The sequence below is a fragment of the Astatotilapia calliptera genome, chromosome 17 (genome assembly GCF_964374335.1).
Source record: "Astatotilapia calliptera chromosome 17, fAstCal68.1, whole genome shotgun sequence".
NCBI classification, from domain to species: domain Eukaryota; kingdom Metazoa; phylum Chordata; class Actinopteri; order Cichliformes; family Cichlidae; genus Astatotilapia; species Astatotilapia calliptera.
Genome location: NC_137438.1, coordinates 35151516 through 35170243, shown reverse-complemented (window position 1 = coordinate 35170243; position 18728 = coordinate 35151516). Strand labels below are relative to the sequence as shown.

Below are 18728 nucleotides of genomic sequence, written 5' to 3'. Positions count from 1 at the left end.
TCTGTGAAACTGACAGTAGGCTACATCACTGGCAGCTTCTGGCTTTTCCTCACAGGAGGCTAGACTGGCAATCGAACAACTAACTAACCAACTCCAGGCAAAAAATCATCAGCTAACTTAACAACATAGGTATTTACCTCTGTTTAGTCAGGACTTTTTTTCTTTTTTACAAGCAGTTAGTCTTGACCAACAATTAAAAAGTGTCGTCTGTCTGCCTTTTTTCAGGGGGGCATTGTGTTGTATATGTGGGGAAGGGGCTTACTGGTGATGCAGTTGGCAGGTGTGGAGGCAGTGTGCTGCACTGTGTGCATGTGGGGAGTGGGCTAACTGGTGATTGCAGTGGTGTGTGTGTGTTGGGTGGGGGGCATTATGCTGTATGTAGAGGTGGGGGGAGAGAAAGGCAGGTCAAACAATTGAGGAATGGTATGTATATGTTATAAGTAAAAGTATATAACATTGTAAAAACAATGTAGTCTAAATGTTACTGTGTTACAGTAAACCTCTGTGGGAAACACTGAAACAACATTGAAAGAAAAATGATCTTAATATGCTGGTAAGAGGGCAAAAGGTGTTTCAAATTACTCTATGAGTCATACATTTGGGTCCCATCTTGCTTTCCACACAGCTTCACATAACAAATTCAAAGCGCATCGAAAAATATCTACTTTGTCATTAAACCATTAATTATTACATTTTAATGTGAAGTATGTTTTAAAGTTTGTTTTTAAAACTTTACATGGTAAAGAAAAGACCAACACAATAATCTAGTAGCACTGTAGCACTTAGAGACATTGGCATAAAAAGTTCTTACTCGTCTGTGATTCCCCTCAGGCCTGTGGTCAGGTTTCCTCTGCAGGTCAACAAACATTATGGAGAAGAAGCTTTGGTTGGTCAGTTTTTTAAGGTAAACAATATAATAATAAATAGAAGGATACCTTCAAAATCAACGTGGTCAACCTCAATATAGTCAATGTGAAGGTTCACAGGTTTCCACAACAAATATCAGATCAACAAATATTTCAGAAACACTCTGACATGCTAGCAGTAGTATCTAAACTGTATAATAATAAAAACTAGAACTCATCTTTTCTGATACCAAAGTCCATTTTAATGTATTTAAACACTATTTTTTTCTTTTTGTAGAACCTGTGCATCGAGAACACCCGTATCATTGCACATGACAAAGTTCACAGTGGATAAAGTCTTCACTCCACCAATGGGGAAACATCATGGATGTCTTGAAGGCCGATGACCGCTTCATGTGAGGATCTTTACCATCTGAATCATGTTTCTCTGATGGAAAAGTACAGCAAAAACACTCCCTGTCAACTATTGGCAGCTTTAATGACTCTACAGTGCACCTCAGAGGCACAGAGCAGCAACTGCACCAACTAGGATCAGGGAAACATTTTTTTTGTAGTTTTTAAAAAGTGAGTTATCTCTTAGCCTAGATTATCATGAAGCTGTAAGTTTGGTGTAGCATAATGACTGAAAGCAAACAGAGGTGTTAGTGTGTTGTTGTGTAGTTGCCATTTGATCTAACATCATTTATTGCTGTTTTCAGCATGCTGGTCAATGCCATCCAGAGAGCAGGTATGACTGAGCTTCTGAACCAGCAGGTGGTGTTCACCTTCTTCGCTCCCACTAATGATGCTTTCAATGCACTGCCGCAGGATGAAGGCAACAGGCTGATGCACGAGTTTTATTCAACCACACAGCTTCTCTTTATTCACATTCTTTATTTTTATTTTATTTTTTTGGGGGGGGACACTTCCATGTGTGACAACTGCAAGTGTCCAGAGTGAGGACATACTGAGGGACCCACTGCTGCACATAATCTGTGAGGCTTTGCACCCCTAATGATCCACCAGGAGAAACTCAGCAGTGTGTGAGGAAGAGGAGGAGGAAGAGCCAGCAGCAGCTGACTGATGGAGAGAATAGACAGACTGTTCCCTGTTTGTGAAGGACTGCTAGAAACGTTTAAAATAACTCATTGTCTGTCCTGAATCAGTCGTATTAGGTAATGTTCAAATAATTTTATCATTCCAGTGTTTTCAGTGTGGGAGAAAGTACTCAGGGCCTTCAAGTTACACACTATGAAAGGCAGCAACAAGTTGTGTGTGTATGTAAATGATGGCGTGAGTGTGTGTACATCTATGGACATCAACTTGATGTTTGCTAAAATGATAACTTATTAATTCATATAGAAAACAAGTTCTTTCTGAGAAAAACTAAAATCAACGCCAGAGAGGGTTAAACTAATTTTATGAAAAAGTTAATCACACATTTGATTTCCAATAAATGATAAATAACAAACAGGAGAAATATATACAAAACAAGAAAACGGCACACATGAGAGAAAAGGTCACATGACAGCACAGCATTTTCTACCCACACTTTGAACTGAATAACAAATAACATGTATTTATTAAACTTGTAGACAATGAAAACAAACAGAAATCAGAGTGTAAAATTTAAAAAACTTTTATTGATGTTAACTTTTTTTTTTTTTTTTAAGTTATTAAAAAGAAAATCCAACAGAGGAACCCCTCTGAGCAAGCATAGGTGACAGTGGGGAGGAAAAACTCCCTTTTAAGAGGGAGAAACCTCCAGCAGAACCAGGCTCAGTGAGGGGCCGCGGCCGTTCTAAGGGTTTTCTTAAGTATATCATTTAAAACTAACCAATTTAAAGTTTCCAATTCGTTTTCCAGAAATGTTTCATATCACGATTTCTTTTACATTACATCAGCTTTGTTTTGTTTCCTGGTGAAACAAAACAGTCGGCCTATAGATGAGAAAAACTGATGTATGCAACTTGGTTTCTTCGATAGTTTGGCTGCCTCCTTTATGAAAATTTCAGCAATCATATTTTCGATTGCTGGCTGATTTAATTCCAAGGCTAGCAAAGCTAATCCTGCATTTTTAAACTCTTTACACATGGCTTTGAAAATCACCTCTTGGAAGTTTTTGAACTTCTCTAAGGGGATTTTATCAATTTCATCCTTGATTTTAGCCCAGATGTTGTTGGTATGCTGGTTGTAGATGTCTGAAACTCTTTCCAGGCTGATGACTTTGCCTGATTTGAATGCTCGGAGCAGTTCTACACTGCAATCATCGAGTCCATCCTCACCTCCTCCATCACCGTGTGGTACGCTGGAGCCACTATCAGGGACTATCAGGGACAAACAGAGACTGCAGCGTGTTGTGTATGTATATATCTTTCAACGTAGCACTCTTAATTCTTATTCTCATGTATATATCTCATGTATATCTCATGCACATATCTTTCTATGTAGCACTTTTAATTCTTATCCCTACTTTTATTTTTTCATGTCTATTTAAGTGCTATTTATGACACTATGTTTGCACTGAAGCACCGCAGCAATTTCCTAATGTTGTAAACCTGCTCAACATTTGGCAATAAACCCCTTTCTGATTCTGATTCTGATTCTGATTTTTTTACAGCTTGCTTAACGAGTTCTGCCATACAGTTTTCCACCAAAGATCTGTATTTTTCTTTGTTATCTACAGCCTGCATGGTGGCACGGCGGCCTTTGTCGATTGGAATTCTGCGCTTGGCAGTTTTTGGGTTTTTTTGCGTTTTCGTTTGTAATCGAAACCTAAATTGAAACGAAGGTTGTTGAAGTGTGAAATATTCCTATAATCGTTAATGACATTAACGTTACCACTTCCATAATTATGTATTGTGAGGTCCATTAGCTCATGGATGTGATCACTTTAACCATAAAGAATAACTAAATTCTTCAGGACAATGAACTCACTAAGTTATCCCTCTAACAGAGCCTCCACATGTTCTCATTCTAATTTCCCCCTGATGAATGAAGTTATGCTGCACTAATCTGAATGTTCGGAGGGAAATCAAACGCATTTCAATCGCAGTACTCAAGCTGACTTACCTTTGTTTGAATGACGACTTGTACGTGCTGACTCCACAGACAAGGTACGAAAATATATCAGGCTACATCAATAGCGGTTGGTCTTCAGGGTTTCTACTCCACCTCCGTATTTCATACGGGTCCACATTTCCAATGCATGCTATTTTCTGCAAGTACCGCCGCTTCGCCTCTGGACGCAATCGGTCTCTATACAGTCCATTCTCTTTTGACCTATGCGTTGTTCCCCACCCCCTTAAATTTCAGAGCCCCCAGTAATAATAATAATAGTAACAATTCAAATAGCTGGGGCTTGATCAACCCTACCTGGGTCACCTGGGAAAGGGGGTCTGATTGTTGAAAGGCCCGAAAACCTCTGTGACTGCCATCAGCAGCAGTTATGCAGATTAAGATAATTTTATTGTTTAAGTTATAATAAATACTTGTTACGGCCCTAGCAGGGCCTCCTCCTGAAGGTGCCTGTGTGGGCGTGTCCCACTACCTCTTCTGCCTGAGGTGCCACCTTTCCCTTTTGTGCAGCTGACTCTCGTCAGTAATTAAAGAGATTTAAGCCCAGGGAAAGGTGAGTTCTGGGCCAGAGTGCCATGTGAGTGGTTACAGTTAGTGAGCTGCTCTTTTTGGCTTACGTTTTACTTTATTGACCAACGCCTGAGTTTTGTTTTTCTTAAATGGTGATAGTGGCTTGTCCGTCTCTTTTAGTTGAGCTACTTTAATAAAACTCTTTAATTTAACCCTCATGCCTTCTTGTCTCCTTTTTCTGACCCGGACACTTTTTGTTACTGCCCCCTCACCGCATAGACCCCTCAGGGAAACGTAACAAGTGGGGGCTCGTCCGGGATCTGAAAAGGGAGTTTGAAATTGGTGGTGTTTGGGTTTTTGTTTTTTTTTTGTTTTTTTGGCTTTTGTGTGATGGTTGTGTTGCTTTTTGAGAAGAGTAGAAATACACCTTCCCAGTTAAGTTAGGTGAGTGTTCAGCTGAGCTTTTTAAGTTCTTCCTTCGGGCACTCTTTTATTATTTTGTCTTTCTTATTTTTGGAGTAATCCTGGGTGGGGATTAGTTCCCTGTTGGGGGTAGGCAATTCAGTGCTCCAGTTGCTGAAGCTTTGCCTTTAAAGTTGCCTCGAGCCCAGCACGCTCCAGAAGATAGGTAGGTATAGTTTGGTGTGCTTAGGAACTGGGTACGTTGTATTTGTTAATGTGTGTGCAGCAAAAAGTAAGTTGGTCAAGAAGAGGAAGTTGTTCGGTTACCATTAATTGTTGCCTAGCCTGTGAGAGAATTGGCACAGGTGTGTGGTGGTTTTCTTCAGGCTGAAATGGCGTTCCAGTTGAATCAGCTGGAGCTGACGAGCACTGGGCCTACATCTGTTGGTGAACAGGTGTCCAGAGGCTCGTTTGTGAGCAATAACATCCACCTGTTTCCAGTTTTCTGTGAGTCTAGTGTTCATAGCTTCTTTATTGCATTTGAACGCATAGCGACTGCACTGCAATGGCCTCAAGACATGTGGTGCGTGATGTTACTATGTAAATTGACGGGTAAGGCTCAGGAGGTTTGTTCTGGTTTGTCTATGGAGGACTGCTTAGTTTATGAAAAGCTTAAAAGTGCCATCCTCCAAGCCCATGAACTCATACCTGAAGCCTATAAGCAGCATTTTCGAGGTTTGGAGTTGGCACAGGGTCAGTCCTATCTTGACTTCGATAGGGACAAGGCGAAGCTTTTTGATAGGTGGTGCTCTGCAAGCCAGGTTAATGACTTGGGGTCGTTACGTGAGCTTGTGCTTCTAGAGGACTTTAAGAACACAATGTCTGAGTGTGTTGCTTGTTATTTAAGTGAACAGAGGGTTTCCACTTTACAGCAGGCTGCCATACTGGCAGATGAGTTTACCCTAACTCATAAAACAAATGCTGTAGAATGTGATACCCCTCTGTGCCATAGTACATCTTGGCGAGGTAAGAGTGGGCCAGCTAACAAGGCTGAAAAAGTTGTGGTTTCGAGACCCAAAACGAAGCTTTGTTTCTCTGCCACAAACCTGGACACCTTGTTGCTAACTGTTTGAGGCTGAAACTCAAACAGAAAGCACACTCAAAGCAAAAAGGGCCTGCTTTGAGAAAAGTCAGTCCAGGTTCTCAAACAGACAAGGTTGCCCGGCCTAGTAAAAGGCTACACTTGGAGCATAATTGCTCAGTAGTGTCATGTAGTCGGGGTAAGAGGTCAACTAACCCTGAGTTGCCGCTGGTTGACAATTTCCCAGGTCCTCAAAATGACCCGCAGGGGGACAGACTGTGTATAAAACCACCAGTAAGACCGGCAACCCTGGCTAACAAACATGCCTGTACCGGTGACTTGAGGAATCATCTGCAAAGTGTTGCAGTAAGGTCTTCTGACTGCCTGCTGTGTTCTCCACATGTGATGGCTCAAAAAAGCCCTGGCTATCACATGAGACATTGTTTTGCGGGTCTGCGGCCACCTTCAGTAAGTATTTTGAACCCATTGAGATGGGGTTGGCAGCTTCCGCTAGCAATGCCTAACCGTTGCTATGGGGTTTGGTAGGTGGAAAGCCTGCAATTTGTTGATGTGACAGTTACAGACTTGATTTGTAGATAGTTTATCATAATCACTTGACAAACCACAGGTTTGTATTTATGGGAGGGGGTGTTACGGCCCTAGCAGGGCCTCCTCCTGAAGGTGCCTGTGTGGGCATGTCCCACTACCTCTTCTGCCTGAGGTGCCACCTTTCCCTTTTGTGCAGCTGACTCTCGTCAGTAATTAAAGAGATTTAAGCCCAGGGAAAGGTGAGTTCTGGGCCAGAGTGCCATGTGAGTGGTTACAGTTAGTGAGCTGCTCTCTCTTTTTGGCTTACGTTTTACTTTATTGACCAACGCCTGAGTTTTGTTTTTCTTAAATGGTGATAGCGGCTTGTCCGTCTCTTTTAGTTGAGCTACTTTAATAAAACTCTTTAATTTAACCCTCATGCCGCCTTGTCTCCTTTTTCTGACCCGGACACTTTTTGTTACTTCCCCTCACCGCCTAGACCCCTCAGGGGAACGTAACATACTTTATTTTAATATATCAGATTTAATGTATACATTGTTGGTTTAAAACTACACATTTAACTTTTTTACAAAATGCTTCCAGGATGGAACCAATGTTCAGTCTGTTTTCCACCTGTGGGAAGGAGTGCACACTGCAAGATGCGTTTTCATTAACCCCTGCAAGTTAATGCGGCCAATGAGGTATGCACTTTGTATTTTATGTCGTAGTAGAAAAATAAGATGCTCTGATGCGACCTGAGTGCTCACACTGTGCCTCCATAAAATGAAGGTTATAACAGAAAATCTGTCGCTCGCTCTCCCTCTCTGTCTTTCACTCACACAGACACGCACACCACCACCATCAACTTTGCTAAATTTCTAATGAAAAACATTAATCAGGCAGCTGTGATTGAGCAGCAATGTAAATCCAACTATTTTCACGGTTGTTGTGGTCGTGATAATTTTGTTATGCCACATCGAAAAGGCTCGGATGAGCTTTCCAAAGTTCTACAAGTTGTGCCTCCATCGCCTGTGTCCAGATCACACGCTGCACAGCCAAGCTGCACCGTCTTTTTCGCCGACGGTTACTGTTTGCGCGTGAGCAGTGTGAGCAGCTGCGGTGACGCCCTCACGAGCGATTGATGATCGGGAGCTGCTCGAGGTGTTAATCGCTTCTCGTTACCCCACGTATGATGCACGATGAAGGCCAAAATTGGGCCGATCACCAAATCGGTCGCATGACTCAAAAATCGGCTCAAAATGGGCCAAAAATCGCACAGTGTAAGCCCAGCATTAGAGCAGCAATGTTTGTTCCCCTCAGAGAAAGAAAAATAGGCTGCAAAAGTACAGGGAGGAATGGGAAAAGGAAAACACCTGGCTGGAAAAGTGCACGATAACATCTATAAAGCGCACTGCACTGTGTGCCGGCGCACTTTTTCCATAGGCATGCACACACAATGGTGGGCACACGGAGAACATGAAGGGCGTGAAAGCTCGGGGAACCCTTAACCAATTTCTTGTCCACCAGGCCACGGCAGAAGCAGATATGGTATGTAAACATTGGTTTGTTTTTTTTTAAACCCTCTGGTTAAGGTTAATATGGGCATGTGCAGTGAATATCAGCGCTATGTGGCCAGAAGTGTGATAATATAATTTATTTTGTGTAATAAACAACTGCAAGGATAGATGATTACAACAAATTGATGACTAATACATAAAAGTAATACATAGATGAATAATGATGATGAGTTATGATGCGTAATCATGGGAACAAGTGGGTTTACAACCAGGAGCAGCTGATTAGCATTAGAAAAGCTGAAATAATACCTCAACTGAAGCCAATTGTACTAAATGCACTAAATGTGCACTGTTACAAGAATGATTTTGTTCTATTGTTTTCTATTAATTTATATAATTTTAAGTTAAGCAGGACAGAGTTCTTTTAAAGAAAGATTTACTTATATTCTCAAAAGTTAAGCATGACAGGCTTCTGTTTAAGAAAGAGACCCGTTTTACTGTGTTAATGTTATTTTGAGCTAAAAATAAATGGCTAAATTATCATTTGTTTCCCATATGGTCATATCACAAAGAAGATGCATCTGCTTAAATCAAATTCAAGTCAAATGGTTAAAAAAAAATTTCACACACAAAAAAAAAGAGCTACCACACTTTGCCCGGCCCTGGCCACGAGGCGTCCCTTATTTATTTTTCAGGGAGTTGGCAACCCTAATGATCGACTGTTCCCATTAGAATTCCACAGTTATCATCTTGTACCCCCTGAAAGTCCTGTATGCTTTGAGAGACCGCTACAGTAGGGAAACATACAAAAGAGTGTCCAAACCATTGTAATTTTGGCTTATTTCTGTCTTATATAGTATCCTGACTCCTTAGCTAACTTAATAACTTTAGCTAAAGCGAACAGTCTAATTCACAGGTGTTGAACTCCAGACCTTGAGAGCTGGTGTCCTGCAGGTTTTAGATGTGCCCTTGATCCAACACAGCTGATTTAAATGGTTAAATTACCCCCTCAACATATCTTGAAGTTCTCCATAAGCCTGGTAAAGAAACTAATCATTTGATTCAGGTGTGTTGACCCAGGGTGATATATGAAACCTGCAGGACACCAGCCCTTGAGGCCTGGAGTTCAACACCCCTGGTGTAATTCATTAGTGCAGTATTACTGGATCACCTCTGAAGTGGTATGATATGACTATCACTGAAACGGCAAACTTTGTGCTGGATTATTGTGCAGTTTTCTCGAAGGACCCGGATGTATGACCCCAAAAACTGAATTTAAGAACTAAAACTGAATGGTGAGAAGTGAAACTGAAAGCATTCAAGAGCTAAATTTAATTCAAATTCAGTTTTAAAAGCTGTTATTCAGGTTGAGCAATTCAGATTTGGTCTGAGCAATGAAAGTGTTGGCAGGATGAGAACACCATCTGTCCAGAGTTTAAGCTTTCTATACTTAACAGTCTTGTTTTGATTTAGCCACACCTTATCTTTATTTTGTAGTTTGCAAACATTTACTATCCCAAGTTTGTTTGTTTTGTCACTCAAAACTTATCTGTAAGACTTTTACAAAACTAAAGACATCTGTGAGAGCAGACCTTCATTATTCTTCCCACAGCACGGCTCAGCAGTGAAACCCTTTACCCGAGGAAGTGTATTATATATTATATATATAAGATGCCAAATTTAATCACTCTCGAACAATGTGTTGCTGTTTGTGGTGTTTAGAAGTCATCATGAAATGGATACTCTGGATGGTCAGACCACCTGTTGAGCCAGAAAAGAGAAATATTAATTGGAGCCGTTTGTTCAAGGAGCAAAACTTCACACAAGCTGCACTATACTCACATGAGAAGCTCCACAAAGCGGATGTTTTTGTTCAACCCTTCAACTGCCTTCATATCAGCGTCAGAGAGAGAGAAATCAAATATCTGGAAAGTTGGCAAATAAGTCTGATTATATTCCATGCGTCTGGTTTTCAGAAGGCACTTTTTGCTACCTACATACCTAAAATTATAAACAAACCTCAAAGTTTTCCTTTATGCGAGCAGGGCTGAAGCTCTTTGGGATGACCACCACGCCTCTCTGTACATTGAACCGCAGACACACCTGAGCCGTGGTCTTGTTGTACTTTTTGGCAATCGATACCAGCAGGTCATCTTCCAGCATTGGGGGGCATTTTAGGTTTACCCTTTATTGAAACAGTGATATTTTAATGTCAATCAAGAGGCTGAGAACTTGACTAGCTACTCATAAAATGAGTGTGACCCATACCAAGATGGATCTCTGGATGTTCCCAGCGGGCTGTAACCAACAATGACGATACCATTCTGCCGGCAGTATTCAAGCAATTTTGGCTGGGTGAAATAGGGGTGGCATTCAACCTGTAATAGAGCACATATGTATACATACACACATGTTTCTGATGAAGACAGCTTGGCTTATTCCTTGCGAGTGTTATGAACCAACACTTCCAAGTGCATCTTGATTGTTCATGTTACTTAAATAATAACTTCCTATCTCTGTTATGCTTTCATTGATTCAAAGTTCAGTCCTTTCATACTGATAATATTTCAGGCAGTAAACTTACTTTTTAAATAAATTTGAAGTTTTCCCCACATTTCTGGGCGGTATACATTGCCTGCATTTTGTTCCTATACCTCTGCAACATATCCATGTCCTATCCACACAATGTTCACATATCTATCAAAACACAGCTGTGTGTGTGATTTAGTTAAAACATATTGGGCATATGTCTAAAATCTGAGTCTTTCTGTTGTATTGTTCATTAGCTGTATGCGCAAATATTCAAAGACTGAAACTAAAGCCTTCAGCTGGTTGTGCCTCAGATTCTTTCTTCTGACTTTAATAAATTGCCGCTGCACAATAAAGTAACAAAAGCATTGACTCTTGAAACACTACTTTTTAAAATGAAGAATGGTTTGCACATTTATCTGCTGATCTTACGGTAAATATAGTACTGTACATTTCCCAAGTCTCGAGTATTTATATTTCTAATAGGACAGTTTCTTGTAAGTGGTGCTGAGCAATAGTTCTCCAGGCTTTCTGAAGACAAAGTTTTACTTTGGGCACTAGCTATTTTTTCACTCTTTTATCATGATTATTAAAACACCTAACACTGATCTATGAAATCAGTGTTATCAGTGTCACAAAAAGGCAGCTAATTCAAAGAATGACTCATTGAGTCTACACATTACAGAAAAGTTAGGAAAGAACCAGTTTCTTTAGGGACTTATTAGCATCCTGTAGTAAAAGAAAATTTCTTCCCATGTCTTTTATCTAAATCTCTGCCATGAATAACACGATTTGATGAGCAAAGAGCTTTTAGCTGGAAACTTGGCATATTTCAGTATGGTGTGAGGAAACTGGACAAGAAAAAAAAAATTAGAGCAGATGAACAGCATCTAAAAGCTATGTCCTTAAGAAAACAGAAAAACTGTATCAAAGATCTGATATGGGACCTGAGTGGTGTATCTCATCCTTCAACTAACCCATCAACAGTTTGTTGAGACTCACCATAAATGGTCTTTGTGGAAGGGTGGCTGTCAAGAAGCCACTCTTAAGGAAAAGAAGCAAGAAGAAAAGGCTGAATAGTGCCAAATTACACAAGAACTGTGTCAATACTGCGCCGTGCTACCTCACTGAACTCCTTAGTTCATATACCCCTGGGAAAGCCCTAAGATAATCAAGACAATTACTCCTAGTGCAGCCTAGATCCTGGCTAAAGACCAGAGGTGACCGTGCTTTTGCCCTGGCAGCCCCTAGCCCCTGGAACAATCTTCCTGCTGCTATTCGCGCCTCTGATTCCATCTATTCATTTAAATCTCAGTTAAAAACTTACCGAGCGTTTTCAGTTAGTTAGTTCAAAGAGCAAAGCTTTTTGACCTTAGTATTCTGAAAACAAGTACTTAGTAACTTATTTCCAGACAACTGCTTGCTCAATAATGTACCACTAACCTGGTTTGACACAGGTTTGTGTTTCAGCCCCGGCTTGTTAAGGATTAGCTCTAGTTGTCGCTTGTTGAAGTTTGAAACCCCAAGAGATTTTACAAGGCCAGCGTCTTTACAAGCTTCTAAAGCCTGTGAGAGACATAGGAAAGCACAATAATAAAACAATATAGTCAACGTTGAACTTTGAAACAATTTAAAAGCTCACAGAAACAGTAAAACTGAGACACTGTTGAAGCTGTCATTGATTTTTACCACATATCTTTTTGTATTTAACTATAAGTTAAAGGACGCGTGTACCCAATACTGTTGTTCTGTAGCAGTTATGTTGTCTTCACATATGTTAGGAAATAACTGAAACTAAATTTTCTTGAATAAGCAGGCCACCAAGTCTCACCTCCCATGTGGCACAGAGGTCCGTTTCATGATAAAGCCACTTCCCACTCTCATCGTTGGGGTAAAATTCATCTCCTGGCTTCAGAAAATTATAGTGTTTCAGTATAGTATAGTATTTCATTTGGTGCAGTAAAACCTCATGAAATTCAAATGTAAAAATTAAAAACTTGTTATTAAGTTTTCACATGTGTGCATACCTTGAAAGCCATGGGCAGTTCTATAATATAGAGGTCAACATAATCCAGCTGTAATGTCGTCAGGGTTTTCTCTAAAGTAGGTCGTACTAGCTCGGGTGGATGAAATGTGTTCCACAACTTCAAAAGAAAAGAAGAAAAGTTAACAAATGTAGAAAAAAGCTACAGAACTCAGCATTTGGTTTTTTTTAAGATTCAAAGGTATGTCATGAAAATGAATATGTTATCGATTCGTATGTTATCCATACCTTTTAAGTTTCACACAGGCCAAAAGCATTTTAGACTTGTTTTTGGTTAACTTTTGCCTTGAGGGACTTTGTAATGTTTGTCTCGAAAGGTGTTGTACAAACCAAAATGTACTTACTTTATCTTCCTTATTTTTTTGTGGTTCAGGGAAATAATATTGGTATAATATTCAGATTGGCTTTTTTTCTTATTTGCATTATTAGTTATTTACTTTAAAATAACTAAAGGAGTTGTACTTTTTTGTCACTTTGGCCACCATTTTTGACAGGAAAAAACACATTTTTAAACTTTAAATTTTTTGTTGACATCAACAATTACACCCAGAGAAATCCTGCTAAACGCATTTTTCATGCATTCTCGATATAGATGTTAAAGCTCATCTAGAAACATGCATGCTAGGAATGGTGCAACCAAAATCAGAATCAGAATCAGAATGGGTTTATTGCCAGATGTTGAGGTTTACAACATTAGGAAATTGCTGCGGTGCTTCAGTGCAGACAATAAGAATTAAAGTGCTATGTAGAAAGAAAGATATGTGCATGAGATATACATGAGATATATACATGAGAATAAGAATTATGAGTGCTACGTAGAAAGATATATACATGAGTGCAGGTGGTGATCAGTGCCAGACATGAAATGATGCAGTGACACAGCGTAGGGTCATGTGTTAGTGGCGGGGACAGTCATGTGGTTATTGTTCATGTGTCCAACAGCAGAGGGGAAGAAACTGTTCTTGTGGCGAGAGGTTCTGGTGCGAATGGACCGGAGCCTCCTGCCTGAGGGGAGCAGGTCAAACAGACTGTGTCCAGGGTGAGAAGGGTCAGCTGAGATCCGGGCTGCACGCCGCAGTGTCCTGGAGGTGTACAGGTCCTGCAGAGATGGGAGTCTGCAGCCAATCACCTTCTCAGCAGAGCGCACAACACGCTGCAGTCTCTGTTTGTCCCTGATAGTGGCTCCAGCGTACCACACGGTGATGGAGGAGGTGAGGATGGACTCGATGATTGCAGTGTAGAATTGCATCATCGTCCGTGTTGGCAGGTTGAATTTCTTCAGCTGCCTCAGGAAGTACATCCTCTGCTGGGCTTTCTTGATGACGGAGGTGATGGTGGGCTCCCACTTCAGGTCCTGGGTGATGGTGGTACCCAGGAAGCGGAATGAGTCCACAGAGGTGATGGGGGTGTCCGTCAGGATGATGGGGGGGAGTGGGGCTGTGTGCTTCCTGAAGTCCACAATAATCTCCACTGTCTTCTGGGCATTCAGCACCAGGTTGTTGTGGCTGCACCAGGACACCAGACGTTCAACCTCCCTCCTGTAGGCAGACTCATCCCCGTCAGAGATGAGCCCAATGACGGTGGTGTCATCTGCGAACTTGATTAGCTTGACAGACTGGTGGGTGGAGGTGCAGCAGTTGGTGTACAGGGAGAAGAGCAGAGGAGAAAGAACACAGCCCTGAGGGGAGCCGGTGCTGATGGTCCGGGAGTCCGAGACATTCTTCCCCAGCCTCACGTGCTGCTTCCTGTCCGTCAGGAAGTCAGTGATCCACCGGCAGATGGGATCAGGCACATTCATCTGGGAAAGCTTGCCTCGGAGATGGTCTGGAAGGATGGTGTTGAAGGCAGAGCTGAAGTCCACAAACAGGATCCTGGCGTAGGTTCCTGGGGAGTCCAGATGCTGCAGGATGAAGTGTAGGGCCATGTTGATGGTGTCGTCTACAGATCTGTTGGCTCTATATGCAAACTGCAGGGGGTCCAGGAGGGGGGCCGTGAGGGTCTTGAGATGGGAGAGAACTAGGCGCTCAAATGACTTCATGACCACAGATGTCAGAGCCACGGGTCTGTAGTCATTTAGTCCAGTGATCCTAGGTTTCTTGGGGACAGGGATTATGGTAGAGGACTTGAAGCAGGCAGGCACATGACATGCCTGCAGTGAGGAGTTGAAGATGCCAGAAAACACTGGGGCCAGCTCGTTTGCACAGTGTCTGAGGGTGGCAGGAGACACACCGTCTGGGCCGGGAGCTTTCCGAGCATTCAGATTCTTAAACTGCTTCCTCACATCTGCTTCATGAATATGAAGAGTTGTGGTCGGAGGAGGTGGTGTGAAATCCTCTTTTGTGTGGGGTGAGGAGGGGGGTGTTGTAGGTGAACAGTTTGAAGGTGGTGATGGCTCTATGGAGGGGGGAGAGGTGGGGGAATGAGTGTCCAAAGTGCCTCTATTGTTGGGGTCGTTGGAGGTGTGAAGGCTGCCTGATGGCTCGTCAAAACGACAGTAGAAGTCGTTGAGGGTGTTGGCCAAGAGCAAGTCGTCAGTGGAGTGGGGGGTTTTAGGCTTGTAGTTTGTAATATTCCTAAAACCTTTCCACACAGAGGCCGAGTCATTCTCTGAGATCTGCTGCTGCATCTTCTCAGAGTGCTGATGTTTGGCAATGTCCACTTCCTTAGTGAACTTGTACTTGGCCTCTCTGTAGCAGTCCCTGTCTCCGCTTCTGAACGCCTTACTCTTTTCCAGCCACAGCTTTTTGAGTTTAGGGGTAAACCAGGGTTTGTCATTGTTATAACTCACCCTGGTGCGTGATGGCACAATACTGTCCTCACAGAAGTGGATATAGGAGGTGACAGTGTCCGTAAACTCGTCCAAGCTGTTAGAAGCAGCCTTCAATGTGTCCCAGTCTGTGGTCTCCAAACACGTGCGAAGCTCCACGTCCAATGTGCATGCCGTCATAGTGCTGGATTTGTTTCAATGAATTAGATGAAAAACAACCTGCTTCACCCTGAATAACCTACATGAGGATTTTGTGGATTTGTTATTAATGGAACTTGTTGTTCGATTTCTAAAAGTCTTGATGATCTTCATGCATCACTGAACTCTTGAGGTGGGAAGTAACAAAGCACAAATATTTGTTAAAATTTTATAAAATTTTCTATACTGCACTTCAGTAGTAAAACAGGCTCGTTACTTTTGCCTTAACGGATTTGCTTTAACGGATTTTTGTCACTATGAGCCAACATTGTGTTTTTGCATATTATGATACATGCAAATCAAACTGAGGCTATTTAAAGACTACATGAAAATACTCTGGAGATTAGTTTGGTGTACTGTGATGGGTTTAAAGTAAAGAAGAGTGTGTGACCGGTGCACAGTGACTGTGGTTTCATGAGTTTGCATGAGTTCTACATCAAGTGTAGCAGAGATTCATATGAATTTTAGCTGATGATTCTTAGATCTATTGACTGATATATATATATTTTATTTTACTTCTTTTTCTTCAGATTCAAGCTGAGTATACTTAGATTGGAAAAAACTTAGGCTGAAGTTTGTATTCCCATCTGCTAATATTATTTTATCATTGTGTTAACATAGCCGAAGGTTAAGTTAGCTTTGCACAGAAATAGAAATGTCCTCCAAACAGCTACTAAACAGCCTGTACTTTTTTACTTTTACTTGAGTAAAGAAGTTGAATCAGTACTTCATCTTTTACTGGAGTAGTTTTGAACAGTAATAGATGTACTTCTACTTAAGTACAGAATGTGTGTACAGAAAAACAGAAAGAAAAAAAACAGTTCAACGGTCAAGGTGCACAGGAGAGGCTCACACGAACAAGTATGCTTTGCAAACCTTTCCACAATAGAAGATGTCCTCTCTTTTCACAGTTCCATCTGCTATTTTGTCCCTTATTGCTTGCCCCACTTCATGTTCATTGTAATAGATCAATGCTCCATCAATATGTCTGTAGCCTGTCTCGATCGCAATTTTGACAGATTCATATGCAGTTCCTTTAGGAGTCTGTCAAAAAAAAAAAAGAAGAAGAAGAAGTAGTACTGGAAGGAATATATAGTATAAAATAAAATAACAACAACCATAATAATAATATAATAAGCACTCAAAAGTCACAGCGAAAAACAAACAAACAAAAAATCCTACCACTATTTTTTATTTATTCATTTAGTTTTTGCTTCGTGACACATGCACAACGATATACAATATACAATTAAATCGTGAATCTTACCTCGTGGGGATCTGCATAAGTTCCCAGTCCTATCAAGGGTATGCTGTTTCCATCAGATAGGGGAATGGAGTGACTTTCTGCTGTCAATTCCATGTTTAACAAAAATGTTTGTTACAAAGATCTTGATGTCTGACACTGTGCACTCACTCGAACTTTTGAATACTGTCTAGGAGGCTGGCTCCTCTGCTCTCTACTCGGCCAGAAACTCCTCCCAAATGCAAAGTGCCTCAACTGTTGCTCATGAAAACATGAACAACCGGACACCAAGACAAACATTTACAAATGGAAGTGAACACGCTATCTGATCATCATGAATGAGACTAAAATGCTATACTATATGCTATATTATATGTTGGATTAAGCTTTCAGATACTGGTGAAAGCTGGCAGTGACAATGGGATTACGCTGAATTTATCTACCCCCAGTTCTTCAGGTGACACAGTGTTGAAAGCCAAAAGGTGAGAGGGAAATTAAAGGGTATTATCAATGGGACTATTCCACTCCACCCTCATAGTGGTACATCCCATCTGCCTAGTATTGATTCAGAAGATTCAAGAGCTTTATTGTCAATACATGAGTATACACAGTTTACAGTGTACCGAAATGCTGTTTCACCCCAAGCCCCCTATGGTGCATTTATAAAAGATATATCTCCAAGAGTGCACAACTGACCTGTCCTTCTCTACCTTTTGCTCTGAGATATGAACATGCGCCATAACCACTGAGGCTTGCATCCGAGAAACTGTGCAATTCGTACTGCACAATGTCCGCATCTTGCGAGTAGCTTCGTGGGATCTTCAGAGCTGCCAACTTGGGCAGGTCTCTCAACCATGCTTCCCATTGTGGTAGAATGTGATGTGGGAGATCCTTGTCCCAATTAACTTTGTCCTTGCACAACATTTGGAGTATTTGCTTTCCAATTAATATGAATGGGGCAACGAACCCAAGGGGGTCAAAGACTGAAGCAACAATCGAGAGCACCCCTCTCCTTGTCAATGGGTTGTCTTTAACTTGGACTCTGAATTGGAATTCATCTGCCTCTATGCACCATTGCACTCCAAGTGCACGTTCAATGTGGAGTTCTCCAAGAGCCATGTCCTGGTCTTTGGCTTTAGCTTGTTCCTCTTGGGGAATAGCTGCAAGCACTTCTTTGTCGTTTGACACAAACTTATGCAGATGTAGGTTGCCTGTTTTACAAAGTGCCCTTGACTCGTTTACCAACTGTATGGCTTCGACTGTTGATCTCACACTAGCGAGTCCGTCATCGACGTAAAATCCTCTTTGGATGAACTCAATAGTCTCTTCGCTGAATCTGTTTCTACCTTGAGAAGCAATATGTTTGAGTCCGAAATTGCAGCATCCGGGAGATGAAGCTGCTCCGAAAAGATGCACTCTCATCCTGTACACTGAAGGCTCAGAGTTTAAATCGCCTTTGTCCCACCAAAGAAACCTCAAATAGTCTTGATGCTCCTTGATGACGTGGAATTGGTGGAACATCCTCTCCACATCACACATGATGGCGATGGGGCCCTTTCTGAATCGACATAACACTCCAATCAGTGCGTTGGTAAGATCTGGTCCAGTCAGAAGGTGATCGTTAAGAGATGTCCCCCGGAAACGGGCCGAACAATCAAAAACCACACGTATCTTCTCAGGTTTGTGGGGGTGGTATACCCCATGGTGTGGTATATACCATCCTGCCTCCTTATCCAGTTCTTGCTCTGGGACCTTCTCTGCGTCTCCACGGGCTATGATGTCGTCCATGAACTTGACGTAATCCTCATAGTATTTCTTATCTCTTCTGAGCCGACGTTCCAACGACGACAGTCTATGCTCAGCACATTGTTTGTTGTTTGGAAGATTCGGGTCGTCGGTTTTGAGTGGCAATGGGAGTTCATAGTGACCGTTTTCCTTTTGCCTTATGCCTTTAGTCACCTTTGACATGAACAAAATGTCTTCCTG

The 18728-nt window shown here is 41.7% G+C and overlaps 2 protein-coding genes and 1 long non-coding RNA gene across 4 annotated transcripts in view; 2 read left to right on the top strand and 1 right to left on the bottom strand.

Annotated features, from left to right (window-relative positions):
* Positions 1-18728, top strand: part of LOC113009142 (uncharacterized) — a 303928-nt gene that overhangs the window by 275336 nt on the left and 9864 nt on the right. The window lies entirely within an intron of this gene.
* LOC145421551 (uncharacterized) lies at positions 406-3442 on the top strand. Its single transcript, XR_013902934.1, has 2 exons — positions 406-1261; positions 1565-3442. It is a non-coding gene; the product is annotated as an uncharacterized LOC145421551 (long non-coding RNA).
* Positions 9275-17393, bottom strand: LOC113009044 (aldo-keto reductase family 1 member D1-like). Of its 2 annotated transcripts, XM_026147094.2 has the most exons (9): positions 16767-17392; positions 16376-16543; positions 12518-12634; positions 12322-12399; positions 11934-12056; positions 10230-10339; positions 9981-10146; positions 9804-9886; positions 9275-9722 (listed from the first exon to the last, which is right to left on the bottom strand). In XM_026147094.2, exons 1-9 carry the CDS (start codon positions 16857-16859, stop codon positions 9680-9682), a joined length of 981 nt encoding a protein of 326 aa, XP_026002879.1. In that variant the 5' UTR covers positions 16860-17392; the 3' UTR covers positions 9275-9679. The 2 variants fall into 2 exon arrangements, with proteins under 2 accessions (XP_026002879.1, XP_026002880.1); XM_026147095.2 differs by lacking the exon at positions 11934-12056 and having other exon boundaries at positions 16767-17393.